Here is a 22,105-nt window from a genome sequence, read left to right as displayed (position 1 = left end):
GTGATAATACATTCCCAATGCCGAGATATAATTTTCAGTCCATTGTATGCATGAGGTACAAGGTCACCTATTACTTATTTGATCACTGTTCGTTTGTAAATAAATAAACTGATTGTATCTGGGTGACAAATTTTTTATGGGCGAGATAAAATATAAACTGATGTAGAAATTATTTTTCAGTTTATCCTGAAGGTTAACTGGTAGAGAATCCCTTAGTATCATCTTGTAAAGTTATCTCATAAAGTTAAATAAAAAAGTATCGTGATAATTATTATATTTTTTTCATTATATTTTAGAAACAAAATAATTTTTTATCCAACGTAAAATAATACTTTTCGTTGTGACTAAGAAATAGTCTACAAATGAAAGTCGTATATGTAAATTTTAACTTTTATAAGCCTATTAGATATGTGCCGTGAAACATGAGAGTTGGAATCAGATGGGAAACTTCTCTGAATCCAGTGTGTGACGTCACAATCGTCACATAGTGCTTTACGTGCAGTGAAAGTGGTCTGACCAGTACCCGACTCGTCTGTTTCTGGAATTGGTCACTGTTATTATACTGCTGTTACCATTCACTAATTTGATTTACACAATTTACGTACGAGTATGTCATTGGGGAAGTATAGAAGGTATATTTAGTATACCTAAAATGTATAGTACTTGTATTGTCTAGAGTTGCGAATACAACCCGCCCCGCTACTGTGTTTGTGGTAGTTCATCTTAAGGGCTTTACTTAAATAGTCTGAATTAGAGACTATAAAGCAAACGTAGTTGTATAGATTTATGAATAGTTTTTATTTCGTGAAATAAGTTTTTTTTTATCCCTGTCTTATTTTCGGAAAGAAATTTACTTCATCTTATCTTGAGAATCGTCAGATCATTTTTTCAAACACTATTTTTGTTGTTCGTTATTGCTAACTCTGGTGTCAGATTATAAATAAGATTATTATCCTGTAAATCTATGCGATTAAATATTTCCGTAAATATTGGCGATATTAAGCATGAAGCTCTGTCATTATTAATAAATAAATAGGTATATCGGGACAAATCTTATAGCTTCAGCAAAGTAAGATCGAGACTTGTGTTACAGCATACTAACTTAACGATACTATGTTCTATAACATATACATACTTAGATAAACATCCAAAACATTGTGGAACTGTATTTAGAAATTTGTTTTAGGTGGTTATTATTTACTAGCTGCTCATCCCGGCTTCGCGGGTTAAACATAATACCTAAATTATACACCTAAATCTTCGAATCACTATCCTTCTACCTATTAGAATAAACCGCATAAAAATCCGTATAATATGGAAGGATTTATACTAAACCAACGAACTTCTTGCTCTATATCGGAGTCTAAATTAAACAGTATATTAACACGTTTACCAAATTCAAGGGTTTCATGGTTTCAATCTTTTCTATTTTGAAAATGCTGTGTTGATTATAGACAAAGACGAAGGCGTGTACAACATGTTTTCAACGTTATTTTTAGAATAATGCTTATGTACAATTAATGCATATTTTATCAATAACTAACTTGTTTACAAAAAATCACTTTATATATAACTTCGATGATAAATGTGGGTCCAGAAGTATTAGTAGGTTACTATATTATTTATAAAGTGAAAATAAAATCAGCCGTCATAGTAGTAATATATAATGTACATGAGGAAAAAATATGCAATATTAAGATTTTACGAAGACAGTGCAATATCTTTTTTCCCATAAATAATTTGTCAATACTTGGCAATTAATTTAAATTTTTTATCTTTTGATTTATAATAATGTTTTTATATCTGTGTTCATAAGTAGATATATTGCATGGAAACTATAGTCCAAGTTATTTGTGCTTATTTTAAAAAATACTTGTGAAAAGCCTACTTTTTCGAAAGCAATTCTCACGATTCTTAACTGAAGTAGCAAGGCTATCATATTAAATAGTTCTAAATATTATGTATATACATATGTTTGTAGTTCAAAATGTATTATGTAAAGTGCATTATGTAGGCGCATTGTCCACACAAACAGTACGTAGGCTATTTTAAATACAATAGCATAAATGTACTCGTGTAATAAGTGTAAAGAGGTTGACATTTTTCACGTCATGTCAGGGAATAAATATATGGACGTTGCATCGTTTCATGTTCTTCTCTGCTTAAAAAAATACTACTTACTAGCAATTTATAAATCGTTTTTCTGAATGTAATAACTTACCCTTTATTGTACTTAAAGCTAACTTGAAAATTAAATTATATGCACAGATATAAAAATATTATATGCAGAATCCTACTTGTTGACCTATTCATAATAGTAAAAGCGTTATTTTAGACTATTCTTATTCCTTTTCCGAAAAATCGCCTGGCGTTATGTATATATTTAATGTAGGATTTTTTTAAATTGGTTATTTTAAATTCATAGCTTGCTTTTCCTTATAAATGTTTTATAATGACAAAGCAATAGAAATATTAGAAAGTTAAAGGTCAATGAGATATATTATAATAAAATATAAAAACACAGACATTCTCTGATTATATAAATTGATGGAGACGCTTCTTGAAGAAATTCTTTTATAGTCACTTCTTGACTTTATTCTGAATTCTTCTAGGTGGAAAACATATAACAAGTAAATACTTTCACTGATTCCCAAATGTAAGCAATTGGTTTCAATTCCAATCCCACTTGAGTCCCAATTTCCTTGTTTGCATTAGCTAAAAGAAATTATTATTGTAAGATGTTTTTATTTAATGCTTACAGAAATCACAAAAATATAACGAATAGATTCAGAGATTAGTTATATACATATATAAACATGGCAAGCAAGGCCCCGCTTCTTTCGCAAGGCCTACAGAAATAAAGTGGTGAGGAAACTTTGACGTCAGGGGATCTCACATTAACAACTGTTACGTAAAATTACAGAGGGAATGTAATATTTATCGGGTTGACCTTTTTACCTAAATAGTTCAATTAATATGGCCGCGATCGAAATTTCTGGAAGCAGTGAGAGTTAATGTCTGTGGAGGGGAGCATTTATCCAGCAGTGAGACACAAAACTGGTTTTTAAACAGGTACAACATATATACTTGATAACATAATATAGCATTCTCTCAAAGTAATCAATTTATAGCACGTCCCATATACTGGAACATACGTGACGTTTACTCGACTTCGAGATAAAAGAGTAGTGCTATTTAGTAGTAGGTAGCCAGACGTACAATAGCAGATACAGTTGGAGGATGGGTTGGCTGACAGGCTGCCTCATTACGACGGGATTTCAAACAGCGCCGCCTGATAATTGACTGTTTCGACCACCCACTCACGCGATCCTTTTGCAAAAGATACTTTTTATAAAATAACTTAGAAACAAGTCAGTTTAAAACTAATACTGTGGATCATATCAGTAACTGTACTTCCTAAAATGAAGCATGAAAAAGTAAATGTAGGAGTTGATGTAAATTTTTCACGTGATACATTTTGATACATGTTATGTTTGATTTTATATTGAATCCACATTAATCAGAGATGGAATTACGCCCAATATTGGTCTTCAAAGGCCTATCAATAAGTATGGTTTGGGCCGGACTTTGAAACGTGAATCTCTGATCCTGTCACCTCTGATTTTTGTTTTTAACATTTAACATGTGTAGGTACTTGTGGGCAAGCGCATTTATCGGGGTTCGTCGTCGACGGCAGCCTGGAAATGGGATTATGTTTTATAAACGCTCAGAAATATCGATTTTGTTATTCAATTTGTCTTTCGTTCAAATGTTCAATACTGTTATGTTACACTTCACAGCTACAAACTGACAAGAAAGTGAGTTGAAATGTTTTCAGTAAGTTCGTAACAAAAATTTACTTCTACTAGCGGCCCATCCCGTCTTCACTCTGATAAAAACATAATAAATTATACTATTAGACAGATTTAAGATGAAATTAAGTAGCTAAATAGTAGGGTACTTGGAATAACACAGTATTTTTATACCTATATAAATTTCTATTGGAATTTTCTTCTATGTGAGCATTTTTTACCGCAAAGAAAAACCATCAATGTATGTCGAAACCACAAACTTTTAGCCGGCATGAAAAATAATTAATATATAATTTCCCGACAAAATGGATGCCATCATTTTGCCACACAGACGACATTGCCATGATTAAAAAGTGGGCGACTATTTTACTAATTTTAGTTCAAAACTGTTTTTTAATAGTTGCTCATATGCAATGAGAACTACTATTGAGACACAATAATGGCTAATCGTTAGTAGAATCGAACCCCTATTACGACGAGTTGATTACTGGATCTTAATATCATCGTACGCTGTAGAAAATATCACAGCTATTTTTGATCATCTTCAAGCAGCACAAACAGTGATGCGGGTCGTCATTTTTATTACATGGTAATTAACAATGTATTCCTGGAATATGTATTTTATACTTGATGACACATTCCTACGCTTGTTAAACTTGATAGATGAAACGTTCAGAAGTGACATAGGCTACTTTTAAGGGTTTTACCCGAGCGAAGCCGGGATGGACCTCTAGTTTTAGATATAGATAGATCTAGATAATTAAATTTACTTGTAGGTCAGTGAAGTCAAGTGATTTGTAGAGTTTATTATCGACTAGTCTATCGTCTATAAAAAATACTCTACATTCTCTCTACCAAATTTTATCAAAATCCGACCACTATTTTGCAAGATTAACGAATATCACTCACACACATCCAATAGGATTTTTTTTAGTATCGGTAGTTAGTGCGCAGTTTGTAATAACATGTACTACTGCACCAATGAGAAGGGTCAATTGGCGGGCTCAGACTCATAATCACAAATTTACACTCCAGGGACACTGAACTAATTTATTTTTATCACTAGTTTCCTTGTCGCTTAGTTATCAGGGTTTCAATTAATGAGAATAGATGTATTTTTATTTTTTTCGTTGGAAGGTATGATTTCTAAAGCATTTTTTAATATAGTTTAAGTACTTCGGTCGTCGTATCTTGATGGCAAGAGTCTACGGTGACTTTATTGACATTCAATCACAATGGACCTGTTTTATTGCTTTCTTATCTACGCACGTATACTGTATCGTATGTGCACGCATACAACGGCGAAATAATCACTTCAATAAAATAGGGAATAGTTAGAAAATAAAGAAAACCACACAAGTTCATATCTCAAGTGAACGTTTAGTTATTTATTTATATTACCACCACACCACCCAAGCAGAAAAATGTATTGCCATAATATTGATAACTATTTTTTTTAGTTCGGTCTGCATTCATATTATGAATCATATACCGTTTGTCAGATGATCAGATTAATTCAATCATCATGAATTCATTGTATATAGTTACACAATAACAAAATACAGTTTTCACAGTCCAGTAATGATTTAGTGAGGATTTTTCTTTAATTCTTCACAATGTTATTGTTACGGTTGAGTTCCCTTGGATTAATTTTGTTTTGAAGTAATGCGGTTATAATTTTTCACATATTCTTTGACCTATTTCATAAATCTTGGCTAAATAAATACATTTGTAATTGATATCGAGAAAATGATCATTGACGATGTTTAGCGTGCTTCAACGTCATCGCGTTTCGATACGGATGCGAGAGTATTATAGTATTTACATACGAATCCGTGAAATCGCATCGGGAAACTCTATTGACTCATTTGAGTAATATTCCGAGAAGTGTTTTCCAATAGTACAGCCAGATTGTGTAAACATATTGCTAATCGGATATCAGGTCGGATAAAAAGAAGAAAATGTATTAACATAACACTCTTTTTTTACCTTTTCATTCGTACTTTAGGAGATGTTCTCTGATGTGAGAAATGATAGTGTGAGATATTTCGAAGGTTTTACGACTCTATGCTATTAGGTTATTAGAAGAATGTGAATGCATTACAATTTTACTAATACAAGTAAAAACTATTATTATTGTAATTAAACTATCTTTTACCTGCGGCTTCGCCCGCGTGTATTTCCTACAATTATTTCTCCGAGATGAAAGATAATCAGTCCTTCTCCATACTTCAAACTACATGTATGCAAAATTCCAAGAAGATTGGTTGAGTAGATAGTGCGTGAAAAGGTAACAAACTAATTTTGGCATTAACAATATTAGTTAGGATTAGTTGGATATAGTATACTATACATTATTTCGATATATTATTTATTGGTACAATAAATAATAATTTTCAATACATCAATTCGATACATTATTTATTGGTACAAAAACCCAAGCAAAGTTTGCTCAGAAATTTTATAAGGTTTGGTTGTGTTCCTAATAATTTGTATTTTCCAATTAGATTTATGCTCAGGTTAATTTGGAACGAGTAACTTGTCTCACAGCTCGTGTTGGGCAGCTGTTAGTGCTGTGTGTAGGTAATGTTTTAAAATATATTTTCTATAGTGGGCTTACTTTCCTGTGGTTTGTTGTAGGCACAGGGACGTTCGGGCGAGTGTGTCTGTGCAGAGACAAGGCTGCAGATGAGTACCTAGCCATGAAGATCCTGTCCATGGCTGACGTCATCCGCATGAAACAGGTCGACCACGTCATGAACGAGAAGAATATCCTCGCCGAGATCAACCACCCTTTCATTGTTAACTTGTAAGTGTTTTATTTTTGTTTTCAGTTTTAGTTTGAAACTTGACTTCCAAATTACCCGTACTGGAAAACATTTTATCCATTTTCAAATTTATTTACGATTGAGAAGTAATGAAAAAATTCAAGATGTAAACTTGGTTTAAGGAAGAATACAGATATATGATAATATGAATGATACTCGCAGTATTTATTTGCTTAAGTAAGTAGCACACTCCATATGGGATTAAATTTTTACGTATTTATCATTCATTTTAATAGAGAGAAAATATGAAAGCTTTCTAAATATTATCCTCAATTTGTGGCAGCAAAACGAATGCAAAGAGTCGGGTTAGCTGTGTCCTTGGCACACTCCGTCACCAATCGCGTGTGATATGGGTCACGCTTCGCGCTCGCATATGACGATCTCGCGATCTCTATTTCTTCCGATAATGTCGGTCAATCTTTTATAGCCCAAGTGCGTGCGGGGAAATTTCATGATGCTATATATGTCGGACGCAACAGTTTTCTCGCTTTCGTTAAAGTAGGTAGCTTTCATCAGAGGAACGGCCTATTCTATCGTTTATGTATGAAAATCAATTTTTACTTATCAACATGTTTATTACATTTTGCCAGTTGTTTTCAATGGTTTCTTGTCATAAATAATAAGACTAGGTATTGTTTATATATAAAAAAAATACATGTGACGGTTATCATTTACGTTGAATGTTGGCCCCGTTGCCAAATACGTATTTGTAGGAGTGTTTGGCAGGCTTTTCCATATACTTAGATTCTGACGTAAATCGTATCATGTTTTGATTGGAATTGTCCTCTTTCTAATTGGAAGATTGATGTAACTTTTAAAATATTGATTTCTGGTAAGTAAGTATAGAATTTAATATAACACTTTTATTGATATCATTGAAAAATATTGATTGATATATCTGTCAACATTTAGTTGCCAGAATGTAAGTCAGTTGCCAGTATATAATAATTATTTGCAACTAGCAAACTCATTTCCGTTAAGTAGTTAAGGAAGTAGGCACTGGGTCGCCACATCCCTCGACGCTAGATTGTACTAGACATCGTCGGATGAGACTATTATTAGAGAAGCTTGGTCCTAAATATCCACGCAATTAATTTATTCACTAAGAATTTCTCCGATGCAAGCTATGGCGACGGCGTCTTCTATTTATCTTTCGTCTGTCACCGGTGAGATGGTGCAGCAAGTAGCAGTATTCGACATCTCAAAGAGTACCTATTAGACGATAAGGAAAAGTATTAATGTGTCGCTAATAGATGCAGTAAAAATATAAGCTTAGGAAAATCCATGGGATAAACTTAGCTGGAGCCAATAACTTTCGAAAAAAGACGGAGCTCAAGATTATACAATTTTTTGGCCTCCTTTGTTGGTTAGTAATTTTCTTTATTTGTAACGATCGTTTACTTCAAATGACTGACATGACAACAGACCAAATGTGCTAAGAAAACTGGCAACTTGTTAATTGTGTACTTTGTTCAGCTATTTACTGAAACAAATATTTTATTTTAATTTTATATTTAAATAATTGATTTGTCCTTTCATACGTTTAACTTCCATAGCTGTGGCCACCTGTGTACCTCTATATAAAGTGTTTGGCACTTAAGATGCGCATACGCAGGCGCCAAGTGCGAGCCGCCGCCACATTGCGGGCCGCGTGTGGTGTCGACAAATGTCGTGGTCTGGCACACATCTTCCTGACACTTTTTACTAGACACCATGATCTATGGTGACACCGCACGTCTATTGATTACAGAGTAGCTTTGAAATTTTATTTTTAGACTAGATAGTATTTTATGTCTAGGTATTGCATACTGGCTTGTCAAGATAAAAAAACATAAAATAAGCTATAGTTTCTATTTTATCTTGCTGCTGTACTTTGTTACGCTATAGTATACTATGTGTTGAACATAGAAACTTTACTCTCGTGTTTGTTCCCAGACGATGGTGGACTCACGACGACTCCTGTATTTACATGCTGTTCGACTACGTGTGCGGTGGAGAGTTGTTCTCATATCTGAGGAACGCCGGGAGATTTAGCAATAGCATCGGTAAGAATTCCATCCATTTTAATACATTTTTAGACTAACCACAGAAGATGATATAGGAGACTGATTGATATACAAACTGTTTTGTTAAAACATCTGTATTTGTTCTCAGATTTATTTTATGATTAGACAATTGCTTTTGATCCTAAAATAAATATTACTAAATAACTAAATAAATAATACTAAATAGGTTTTTTTTATACATGGAATTAGTAGGTACTTCGTACGGAGTACCTACTAATTCCATGGTTTTATATTAGATCAAAGACAAAGACATTTGAAAATCAAATAAATATTCTTTAAAACATGTTATCAGTGTCTAAACTAAAAGGATTGATAAAAGCGTTGATAAAAGCATTACGAGACGAGCTGGCAGCAAACAGCGGATCTCTCTGTCTGCCCGATCCTCGGGGAAAGATCAAAATAGTTGGGAAACAGTGAATCTGTAGTCGGCACTTATTGCTTTGATGACACGATAATGCAATTTATTTAGAGTAATCATAAAAAATAATATGTGTTTCTACGTATACGAGTTGTAAATAAATATTCTAGAGCGGGATAAATAAATAACGTTTTGGAGTTGCGCCAGCGCAGCGCGAGGATCGTCGAGATCGGTCTTGCGGACTCAGAGTTCTCTACAAATTTTTATCACAAGTACAAGTAGTATTCTATTACTCTGAGAAAACATTATAGCTTCAAATTATTGGGTCTTATGTATACCATTTTACATTGAACATTTTTGAGGAGAAGTCCAATGCAGATCATTTCTTCTTCTCAAAATATGCAAACATTATGTAGTGGGCCGTGTAAATAGGCCTCACCAAGCGGAGAAGTAACTTCGGGTTTGAGATAAAGACCAAAAAAATATGAAAGTGGGATATGTTTATCTTTAGAATTCGAAAACTCTTTCTCCGAAAGATTGACCACACGAAATTCTGACCAAAATAAAGAAGGCACTACCAACCGCCACCACCCAGCGACCAGCCGGAAGCAGAAAAAAAGTGACATTAGCCCTTTAAAATAATATGAAAAACCACTAGCCACAAAGAAGTTTAAGTGGTTCAGTACAATGTTTTCATTTTATATTAAATACTAATAATAATAAAAGAAAAATGTATCTGCCCAAGCATTATGTTTGAATAGAATTTTTATATTTACGTAACCTTTTTATGAGAGCAAAGTCTGAAACAAAGGTGGCCGTCTTTCTTTTGTTCTTTAAATAATAAGATTGTATTGATAACGCACATGATTACATTCACGGATGTAAAGTTATTTTTAAACTACAAAACAATTGCAGAAAACTAGCCAAAGTTTGTAAAAGCTGGTTTCTTCAAAACTATTCTTATTCTATTCACCGATTTTAGATTCATTCATTCACTCATTGATGTTCGTATTATATAATATCTAGTTCTAGTGGTTACTTATGTACATCTGGGATTAAAGTATATGTTTATCTTAGTGTAATTTGGAAATCTAAATTACGCGTGGCCCGACACGCACTTGACCCGTTATTAAATAATTATTCTTCTCCTTTCGTGTCGATGGCTAATCTACAATGCTCTATTGAATGCTAAATATGATCATGCCAGATCGAGCCACTTCGATGGCTTTATTTTATAACACAGCGCCCAGCGGCTATGCATGTTTTGTATCTCTAAATCCATGCTTTGGCTACTTCGAATTATACAGATTTACGTTTTCCATTGGCAAGAGAACAAAGAGGACATTGTAATCTGATAAAAGTATAATAACTGTGCCAATATCACACCCGAGACACATTAATTACATTATAATTAGTCGAGACGGGAGTTCAAGGAGATAGTCTGGGTCTGAAGACTGGTGGTGTGCAAAATATTTACTTATATATGTATTGTTATTAGCTGCATATTAGTAGTTCCGTTCTCAGAAACTATTGTATTGGAAGCGTATCTATGTGTCGCTTCAGAATGGATCATGCTGTTCTCGTTATACATAGATACATGTTAGTATGTAGGATGCAATGAGACGAGCAGACGACATATTCAAAGTCGCAGAGCGAACGTTGATGACAGATACTTCTCGTAGATGAGGGATGGGGGATGATATAATTAGAGAGCCTTGCTCACCAATGAGCGGAAGGAATATATGATGAGTGGATGATGGGTAGGTATGGCTCTAAGATAGCATATAGTAAGGTATAATTACACTTATAATAAACCAGTGAAGCGTGATGGTGCACTGACTAGACGAAGAGACGCCGGTTTCGCTCCACTTCGCGATCTGTCTGTCTGTAACTATTTAAAGACGCTACATACTAATAATAGAGATGACTATCCACTAGTTTATATTTTGTAATAAATATAACTAAAAAATATATTCTGTCATCATCCAACATACAAATAAAATTGGTTAAGTAAAATTACTTCTTAATGTCCTCCGGGTCTTAAATGTTTATGAATAAATCGCTAGTAACTTTGTTCGAACTACCATACAAATCTAGTATTATTCATATGAACATATAAAAAGTGTATGACGAACTGCTCAGTATGCCCTTACAAGGCACCGAGGTTTATATACAGAGGTGTCGTGTGGATGTGCTGTGGGCTCAAGCCCGATATTTCCGTGTTTATCGTGCTTGTCGCCCACTAGCCATTCATTTTGGCCACTTAATAAAAGTTTTAACCAGCCATTGACCCGAGAATTTAATTGACCTTACATTATTTAATTGAAATCAGATTTTTGATTTACGGCTTCATTCGAGTGTTAATGCTGCAATTTATAAGCGGCTACCACAATGACAAAGTTTACTGAGTGTTGACAAAATCTTTATTACGTTTCCTTAATTGTGGTTTATATCTGTATAACGGTTATTATATAGACTTACTTTTATAGCAATGAAAACATGTTTTTGGTGAAACACATAAAGGAAAAGTTACATTTAAATTTGACCTATACATATATTATATTTACATACTATTTTAATACACAGAAGGGGTAAATTAGGAAAATACTGACTTGATGACATCAAGGATGATACGTCTGAATATAACTCTTATGTAATGTTCAATATTTGCCCGTATAAATCATAAGTATGTACCTTAAATATGCTAAACATGCACTTAGAAAAATAATATCATAATAATATCATAATTTTCCCTCAATTCCACAGTATTTTGGCAGACAAGCCGATGGTTCCCTTTGGCTGGTGTGCGTGTGGTAGACACCTTATTCCAGCGACATGACGCCGCCAATGACGCTCGCTGTCCGTAGAGGCGGCTACTGGCTTTACAAACTCAAAATAAACATGACTTTACTCCCATACACTTGCTGCTGCATGTTGTTAGATTGTGACTTCATCTAATCTTGATATACAGAAATATGAAAAAAGCTAGCTGTAAGATAATCCAATTTTAGCATCGACGTGGGCGTGTATTTTTATCAGATTTTCAAATTAGATGATATCAAACATATGGTTGCTAAGGCAGCTAAATTCAGACATTACGATGGTTCAGCATTATATTATAATATTACACTAGACGCGGTATGTATATAGTCGTAAAAAGATATGTCAGATGCTTTTAGCGACTTAAATAAAATCTGACAAATGTTAGCGATTAACACACTCGAAAAATAAAGAAGAGATAATATTATATATCGATTTATTCACCATTTCTAATTCCCAGTGTTAAATATAAAAATATTATTTGTAGGTAAAAATTTATGAAAAACTAGATACAAGTTTTGATTTTTATGAGAAGCTTCTTTTTACGCAATAATTATTTCTTTCATTATCATAATATTGAGGTATCATAAATTAGTGACAAACGAGCTTTCGTGCGTATTTTTCCACAACTGTCTCCGCGGCATATTGTCACAGATTGTAAACAAGTGAAACTTTCACAAGTTTAAATCCGTGTCATAGAAGTTATTTATATTTACTAGATTTTCTATGTATCTAATAGATAGGATAGTTTTTGTTTTAGGAATGTAAATTGTAAAACCTGTTTGTAATATTTTTTAATACAAAATATTTTATTTATTATATATAGTCCAGCCCAGAAATGCTGCAGAGAAATAAAGGAGATGTTTTTTGTGAAAATGTATTTTTTAAAATAGTTATTGATGTTTTTTTGGAAAAAATATTTATACTGAGAAAGAAGTCGTAAAAAATTATATATTCAAGATATCAGCTTTGCCTATGCTATATACGTATTATTTTTGCCTATTATATGTATGCCTATTAAGAAAATTAGGCATACCTAGGTATAATGCATTTCAGAATTTTCAGATGACTAAAATTGGTCCTAAACGTAGACCATTTTTACTTATTTACTGTTCGTTCATGGCTGGTTTATATTTTGTATTGCATATTGGATTGACTGGCAGCCGTACAAACAAAAAGGTTAGACAATACCTTAGCCATGGATTTAGTAAGTACCGGAGTACCTACTGATTCCATGACCTTAGCATTACTTCAGGAAGTTTAACAATTTATATAGAATATAATTTGATCGCATACTCGTTTGCTGAAACTATTAATTCAATATTTACTTTTATAAAAAGCTTGAATTATCTAGAATTTTAGATGATATAGCCAATTTATTTTGTCCACAGGTAACTTCTATGCAGCAGAAATAGTTTCGGCATTAGAGTATCTTCACGCCAGGAACATCGTGTACCGCGATCTCAAGCCTGAAAACCTTCTGTTGGCCAAGGATGGCCATCTAAAAATCACTGACTTCGGGTTCGCCAAGAAGCTGACTGACCGGACGTGGACGCTGTGTGGGACGCCGGAGTACCTCGCACCTGAGATCATCCAGAGCAAAGGCCACAACAAGGCAGTTGATTGGTGGGCTTTAGGTGAGTGTAAATATATCATTATCCTTCATTGCATATAAAACATTTCTGTCCGTTCGCAATAATCTCTAAACCATAACATAATATACATATAATGTGATTCCGCTTGTTTCTTCACGTGTGTTTATAGTTCCAACCGTATCGATGTCCGTATGCGCTGTATTCCGCCGTAGTTATGTACAAATCTTTCTGGACATGAGCTTAAATTTTTTTTTTTTTTAATTAACTTTAAATTTTATCTTTAAGTTGCATTCGATCAACGGATAAATAGAAACGACAGTTGTTACGTTATTTATTCCATAAAGGATTACAGTGTACATACTTGTTATCAGTATTCTAAGCTTGTTAAAAATATTTATACTTACAACTTGCGACTTGCGATGTAGAATAGAAGGAAAACATGTTTTGGTAATACGTTTATGTAATTAGAATATATAAACAAAAATATTATTTTCAAAGCCAATGTCGCTTATCGCTATAAGTCACGTCATATGCTTTACTCGCATTTCGGATTCGAGGTGAATGATGTTGACTATAACTTATAATGGAGACAAGTTTCCGTGACGCTAATAATACATTTAATCAAGATGTCGTACAATGGGAATAATAGAAAATATGGTCTCACAAGCATACACTATCTGTGAAAGAAAGAAAGAAAAAACATTTATTCGTCAAAAACCGAAAAATACAGAAAAACAATCATCAGAAATGATTCAGAGCAAATAATTACAAACAACAATTAAAAGTTCAATTAAACAGAGCAGCTCATTTCTTTGGCTGTTTGAAATGATATTTAAAACATATATTAAACATTCAACTTAGAAAGTAGGTAATTTTTTTAATTTAGAAATTTTAGTTAGCCATAGAAAGTATCAATTCTTTATTGCGGCTAATAAAACTGAAATTCTCCTCTCTCAGCAGTGTCTACCAGTAGCAGACCGGCCAGGCACAATCTATTTATTATTACACATTAGGCATACACAGATAAATTTAGTATTTTCCATAACCCGAGGCTTGAGAAGGCACTTGTGCCTAATTTATAAATCGATAGTCGTAGCATACGTTTACGAACATGTTTAATAACGCCTGCGACGGTTTAATGCTATGTTTACATTATAATTATTAACTGCCGCGATGATACATTCCCTGTCCCCTTACCAAATGGCGGGTGTTTGCCAAATCACAAATGCGCTTTAATAATTTATATACGAAAGTGTACGTGGCCTTTGTATCATGAAATCCAGGCAGCATAATTATAACATTGCATTTGCATTGTGGAATGTTTAATAGACCAGCATCTGTGCCGAAATATAGTGATATATAGTGAGGATAAGTTCAATCAAAAATAAGTTCAAAGTTAAATAGTAGTGATTGTGATATCAGACTGATTCTACATTTTGGATTCTACATTTTCGCATAAGGATTATAAAATGATAATTTTTTTAAAACATTATTTTGGTTTATTTTAAATTATATATGCGCGATGTCGCTTGGCATACATTATTTTAAAACCTTGACTTAGATATATTATTTTACTAGCGTAAACAATGAACACGTACTTATTATTTATACTTTAGGTACAATCAAGACAGAGATAGTTATTTGGCACTAACATTGCAACGTCATTATAAATGGGATTGTTTGATTTTAAGACCTAATTAGAATTAATTTAACATAAAATCCAAGTGCTCATAAAATATTTATGGCCGACAAATTGCTTCCCCAACAGATGTTAAATTAGCAATCAAATTAATTAGTAGGTAGTTTGGTATAAAGTAATATTCTGTTGCATTTCAATTTAGAAAACAAAATTTTAAACACAAATGTATTTGCGTCGTGCTTTATTGAGTTTTCAACAAAACATCAATTAATTACAAACTAGGTAGATGAAATATTTCGTTTTCATAAAGCTCTCGTTTCACTTTTTCTATTTCACACTTTAAGTACTTAGGTGTATTTAAAAATATATTTTACTGTAGTTTGATATATATTTTGTATTCCATAATTCCAGGAGTCCTGATTTATGAGATGCTGGTTGGCTACCCACCTTTCTATGACGATAATCCGTTTGGAATCTATGAAAAAATCCTAAATGGACGAGTGGAGTGGCCCAGACACCTGGACCCTGTCGCTAAAGACATCATAAAAAAGTTGCTGGTCCAAGACAGAACGAAAAGGCTTGGAAACATGAAGGTAAATATTTTAAATTTGTTGTTACACAACGTTTTACAGGAGAACTATTGTCAAATGCCCTGACTTATTTAAGGATAGTATAATTTTTTTATCATACAAAATCTCAGAGAATAAATCGACAACGATTTCATATAGGCCAATATATGGTTGGATGTATAAATTGTGGTTGTATACAGATCTGAAAAAGAAACGAGCAGCATGACTGTTGGAGTGCGGACATGATTGACGCATGGAGTTTAATTACGAAAGAGCAGTTTAGCTCACACCCAGTGACAAGTTTGTTTACGTTCCTGGTCTGAAAATACTCAGCCTTGCGCTTGACCCGCGCCGGAACATACAGAATATGTCTTGCCTATTTCTGCACTTACGTTTGGTGGACTATAACTATCGATTTAAATTTATGAACTTCATTATATATAGGTATTTTTGTCTATGACATTATGGAAATAATGTTTTTATGCTATTAATTATGACCAATTTAGTTAAATGTTTTAGAATTGATATTTATTATGGCATATTCTCTCTCGAACTACCTAAACCTAACTAAAGGTATTAGTCATATTCATAAAACAGACGCGTAAAACATTAAGAAAATTTATTAACAAAGAGTAAACGGAAAATGATTAATCATACATACGATTAATAAAATATAGGTATAAAACGCATAGTCCATTGAAAGCTTTTAATTGTGTTGAAACTGTCTTTTAAATCCGTAAAAAGAAATCGATGTATCTTGTGACTTATACTGGTTTGCTTTGATAGTCGCTCTTATGTTTTTAATAGTCAACTCTGCGTAAATTTATTTACTTTTCATCTGGCATTTTTCCAACCGCTTCCATGTGTAATTTCTTATCTAATAGCACGCATGTCAAAGTTAGTTTTTTAATGTTATTATTCAACATACATTTGAGTTTTACTAATTAAAATTGACACGGGACAATGAGTTGCTTGTTTTTAAGCTTATGTATATGTCGAAGGCATTTTGTATGCAAAAAATAGGGTCCCTATGGAAGAAATCAATTTGCGTGAAGTCATGCCTCGACTTTGATTAAAGTAGTTGTACCTTTACTATGTACAAACCATGTTGTTAAACCGGTACCAGTAACTAATTCGTCGATTAAAATTGTCGAACAGTATTTGCATGAAATATACGGGTGGGCAATAAAATGAAAGAAAAATATTGTAGCTAAAGTCCTGGATATAAAAAAATGCTGACAAGTGATTAACATGTTGTATTCTACTACTATTACGCCTAGCTATCTATCAACACAACAAAAGTAAAAATACCGTTTTCGTAAATCCCCATAGACTAACGTACGAGACTAAGCACAGTTGTGAAATAAAAAAAATATTATGTTAGTATATAACTGCTTAGAGAAACCTAAGAGCTGTGTGCGATTGGCATGTATTTTTAAACTGCAGTTTCTAGTGGTTGAGATTTCCTCGGGTTTTTGCGATGAATGCGTAGTTTAGAAAGCCATCCGTCAGGTGTCCAGCGGTCACATCAAACACGGCGTGGCCATCTGAGTAATGTCTCATCGACTGCGTAAACGCCGTGGAAAAACAGCCAGTTACTCGGCTTTTTAATGGGCTTTTTCTCTTTTAGATCCTTTAGTATGCAGTAGCATTCCTCATGGCTGAGGGTCATTGTGGTATTCAATGGGATGATACACACTGACTGTGTTGCCAATATTAATGGAGTAGTTTGCCATTGCTTTCTCCAATTATACATTAGATGATAAATGATCAAGAAGCAAGTGGTGGTCGATGAAAACTACATATACTACTACGAGTCAGATTGGTATATAGTATACATTCATGTGATACTGGTAGAATTCGAATCTTGGACCTTTCAGTTTAAGTCAGTTCAAGTCTTTATCACTTGACCCCCACCGTTTCATTTATCCCCTAGGATTAGAATAAATTTTTGTATACCTACGTTAATTTTTTTTTACAATTTGAGTACGTAGGACGCGGTCTTTGAAGACGAAAACAGGTGCATCTTTCCGGAAAATATATTTTTATTTTCTTGTAACGCGACATAATGTGTCGTAAAAAAGTCGTTCAATAATAATGGCGTCTTAAACTATTATTTCGTCGTCTTATCTCCTTTACTCACATCCATTTACAAACGTGCTTCCTTTCATCGTAGTTCGCACAAAACGTTACAGTTTTCCCGTACATCATTAAATGAGTATAGATATTTCGATTTTATTTGTAAAGTTTTCAGTTTATTGATGAGAATCGAGTTATAATCTCTTTAGAAGATAGTTTTTACATTTATCCTACTACTATTAAATCAGCCGAAAACTTTGCTAAATAAAATACTCTCGCTCTTTCGATGGTCTAAGCCCGCTAAACTAAATTATCGGAAAGAATTATTTTTATGCTCTTTTTTGTATCAAGAACAGTTGTGCATAATGTCGTAGTTTGTAGATAAATAGTGTTTACTAGATATACAATAGAAGACATAAAATTAGAGTAAACTCTGTTAGCGTTCTTGCAAGCTTGCCATTGACTAATGATTGTTATTTAACAACCGTTACCGCGTAATACTGGTGGATTACACGACGTTACAGCGAGAGCCCGCTTGGCATCTCTGTCGGAATAATAAATAAGTCTCCGATATGCCAGCCGATTCTAAATCTAACAATTTACGGCGGTCACTGCGGAACGTCACCTAAGCCAATAATAACAAAGTTGCTCTAAATTCGGCCACCCACGTCTGCTATATAGTCGGTTGATTTGTTTAAAACATCAATATCTCTGTTATGATTAATTGTTTTGTAAATTTTCCCGATAGCACTTATTGCAGCAGCTTATTGATTCATCTCATATTTGTTTGATTTAAAAACCGCTTTAATATTTGTTACAGTGCGGCTCGGAGGACGTAAAACGGCACAGATGGTTCAAACACATAGACTGGGCAGACGTCTTTATGAAAAAATTGCAGGTACTAAAATATTACTCCTACATCTTTGCACTGTATAGGTGGTTACCTATTAAACTGTCCGATGAGTAAATCTAATAATTTGTGTTTGCCAAATCCTAGTTTTAGTGTTTTGGCAAACGCGAATCGAATGTATGCTGTACTACACTAATCAAAGATTATGAGTGAATTGCCGCAACGCTGGACTCTATCAGAACTGTATCGCAAATATTATGCTATTTTTGTTTATTTGCATTGATTTGTAAACACCTATGTCAATTGAAATAGACAATAAAATGCCATGGTCAGGGTATTCAGCCAGTAAACGAATTATGCTTTTACAATATTATCAAAAACAGTTTTATAAGTATATTCCATAGTATATTTTAAAGTATATTCCATCATATCCTGTATTTCAAATAAGTACAATGAATGAAATGTACCTTTACTTTACATCTACCAATGCAGATGCAATTGGCCACAGAAGAGAAGTGAGTTGTAACAGAAAAAAAAATGTGTGAGATAGTTCATTAGAACCCAATTTTTATTTTTCCAGCCGCCGATAATGCCCGCAGTATCGTACGAAGGCGACACGTCCAACTTCGACGAGTACCCCGAGACGGACTGGAAGGCCGTGCGGTCGCTGGACCCCGAAGAACTCAAACTCTTCGCCAACTTCTGATGGGCCAGACCGACCCACTGTGGATATAATTAGATACTCTATTATTAAGCCCGAACACATAAGATCAATGCGCCACGGAGAACATTGTTTATCTTCAAAGTCGTCACTGGTCTATGGCCTAAAAATACCATTTACGTCATTGATACTCGTTGCCGTCTCTCCAGCATGGCTTCTGACAGCTCTTAATTGTTTTAACTATTTTAGGACCGCTGTTCAAGCGAGTCATTTTCGTGTACATTGGCGATTGTAAATATTTTATGGTAGAATTAATTACTTGCTGAGATGGGAATGTATGATTGGAAGATTTGTAATTAACCGTCCGATGCTAAATAAAATAATATCTAATTAATAAATAGATAGTTTTTCCCAATGGTTGAAGGTAAAAAATACAATTTAGAAAAAGAACTATTATTTTTGAAATCTTTTGAAGCGTGAAATTTTAGACTATTGGTGTTAAGCAAGAAATAGAAAACTGACGTAATGGATGAAAATATCCAGGATTACATTGACTGAAGTGAAATGTTTAAATTTTGGTTTTTGATTATCGAGATTTAAAGTACAATGTTTTTGGCGTATTATTTGTACCGGCATTTTTACTGGGTTGCTCCATGTTTGGGCAGAGGGTCGGTTGCTTTATATCGGGTTAAACCAGGGATAAATAACCATAGGTTTGTTGAAGTCACGTGGTAGGTATGAATTTTGTCCATACAAAGGCGATTACCTGATTGAATATAGGTAGCAGTCTGCGGTTTACAATACTTGACCCCGTGGTCAAAATTAGAAGCTTTTAAAAGTCAATTAGTAAAGTAATTTTATTTATTATTGGATAAGATGTCCAAATCGGCTGTACAGAATAAATATTTATACTGCGTATTCTCTAATACTGTGTGTACGGGCCACAGCAGGCTGATGCAACTTTTCAATAAGATAATGGTATGATTGTATTGATTGTGTTAACTCCAAGTGTATGAAATAGTCAATATTTGAGTCGTAATAAATGAAAAATAAATTATTAAAAATTTATATTATTATTGTAAAGTATTTATCAAAACAGTGATATGCATTTATTTATTCATTTGGATTTTTAATATAGTTAGGCTAATATATCTATTGAAAAACAGGTCTGCAGGCCTACCATAAACTTTTACTGATCGATTCAAATGTAGCGCACTTTAATTTTAGGACCTGAAATGCCGAAAAATGATTCGGTTTCTTGGGTTAATATCAATGTAAAATACCTGAGTGTGAGGAATCTAGCACATCCATAGCTCATACAGCCTATGGCATATATGTATATGCAAATAGCCTGTATATAAAGTCTATGGATCTGATAATATAGCAGCCGTGTCTATGTAAATTAATTATACATATTAGATATTATGTTTCAAATACAATAAAGTTGGATGTTTGATTAAATATAATTTAGTATAATCACGCAACATAATTCCAAGGCTTTTTAGTGCAAAGTTTATTATGTAAGTTTAGCATTAATATTATGTGGACTACCCATTTTGTGATTTATATTGTTTTAGATGTGCTCTTAGCTAACATGTATAAATTACTTACGACGTTATTTGAATCCTGTCGTGTTTTTACACCACAGAACGAATGCGTATGCAGCAATTATTGTATGGAATGCACGCGTGCACCAATTGCGTACGAGTATAATTTGTGCTGCAAACGCATAGGATCGTCAACAGCCTTAAAAGAAAATTCAATGTTATTTAATAACTTGTCAGTAAAAATACATGAAATGTATTTGATTTTAATTATTACCTATTTCACTTTACTAATGTAAGCATATACATACTTATTTATTTGTTATAATAGTTATTTATTGCGTGGATTGCACTTTTGGTTTAAAATTATCTAATAGAAGTGATCGAACACAAAATTTAGTAGAAATGATGTGTTTTCGTTAAAAAATTTAGGTTTTGCACAAACTGCGCTCAGTTATAACTAATATAATATATACTATAGATAGCTCAATTAAAAATACATTTAAAGGGCCAGTTCCTATTGTTTCCTTGAATTGAACATTTCTTTTTGCTGTGCCACTAAAACCTTGAAAGCCTTTCGAAAGTACGTATCCATTTGTGGACTCGTGATAGGTACTAAAGAAAACAGCCCCATGAATTAGAGGGTTTATCTTTGAGTAAAAACACAACACACAAGCAGAATACAACTTATAATCACATTTTTTGTAGCAAATATCGTCAAACGGCCATATATTACTTATAGTCTGTGATCGGTTGAGTTTGTCAAGGCAAAGATTTAGCATCACACTTTTCACTGAGAATATCTCGTGTCATATGCACTTCGTTATAGTTTATTTATAACAGGGTTGTAAATGGTAATTTACTAAGTAATTAATTTGTAAATACACGAAAATAAATGTCTTGTATAAATTTATACTGTATTTTATTTGTATAGATTAAAAGAACTGAAGAGTTTAAATGAGCGAGTGATGCGTATGTAGTCAAACAAATGTTTCATTTTATAATATTACTTTTGAGTAGTTTATTATTACAATAGTATCTCCAGTCTGTTGCGAGCCAGAGATGTAAACAGTCCATATGCTCAAAATCTGAAGTATAAAAGGCACATTGGTCAATTTGTTTGTTCTTTTCATTTCCGACATAATTACAGGCTGTAGATCTGTATCCAACAGATAGAAGTGATCGAAGTCAGGCCCTGCCAAGGTAAGAAGAAAAATTAAAAAAGTAGACCGTGATAGAAAAACGATAAGATGAAAGAGAGATTCTTGTCGGTAGAAATTATTG

At 33.3% G+C, this 22,105-nt stretch overlaps 1 protein-coding gene across 1 annotated transcript in view; it reads left to right on the top strand.

Moving 5' to 3' along the window:
- Pka-C3 (Protein kinase, cAMP-dependent, catalytic subunit 3) overlaps nucleotides 1–21,734 on the top strand; it is a 34,890-nt gene extending 13,156 nt beyond the window's left edge. Inside the window, exons 2-7 of the mRNA XM_053749483.2 lie at nucleotides 6,453–6,621; nucleotides 8,576–8,685; nucleotides 13,276–13,521; nucleotides 15,530–15,711; nucleotides 18,587–18,664; nucleotides 19,197–21,734. Coding sequence (XP_053605458.1) covers nucleotides 6,453–6,621; nucleotides 8,576–8,685; nucleotides 13,276–13,521; nucleotides 15,530–15,711; nucleotides 18,587–18,664; nucleotides 19,197–19,322 — 911 coding nt within the window. The 3' untranslated portion in view covers nucleotides 19,323–21,734. The remainder of the gene's footprint in view (nucleotides 1–6,452; nucleotides 6,622–8,575; nucleotides 8,686–13,275; nucleotides 13,522–15,529; nucleotides 15,712–18,586; nucleotides 18,665–19,196) is intronic.
- The last annotated feature ends 371 nt before the right edge of the window (nucleotides 21,735–22,105 follow it).

The sequence above is a fragment of the Plodia interpunctella genome, chromosome 1, assembly GCF_027563975.2.
Source record: "Plodia interpunctella isolate USDA-ARS_2022_Savannah chromosome 1, ilPloInte3.2, whole genome shotgun sequence".
Taxonomy (NCBI): Eukaryota; Metazoa; Arthropoda; class Insecta; order Lepidoptera; family Pyralidae; genus Plodia; species Plodia interpunctella.
Note: the sequence above shows the minus strand (reverse complement) of the source record. Positions and strands in the feature narration are given on the sequence as shown.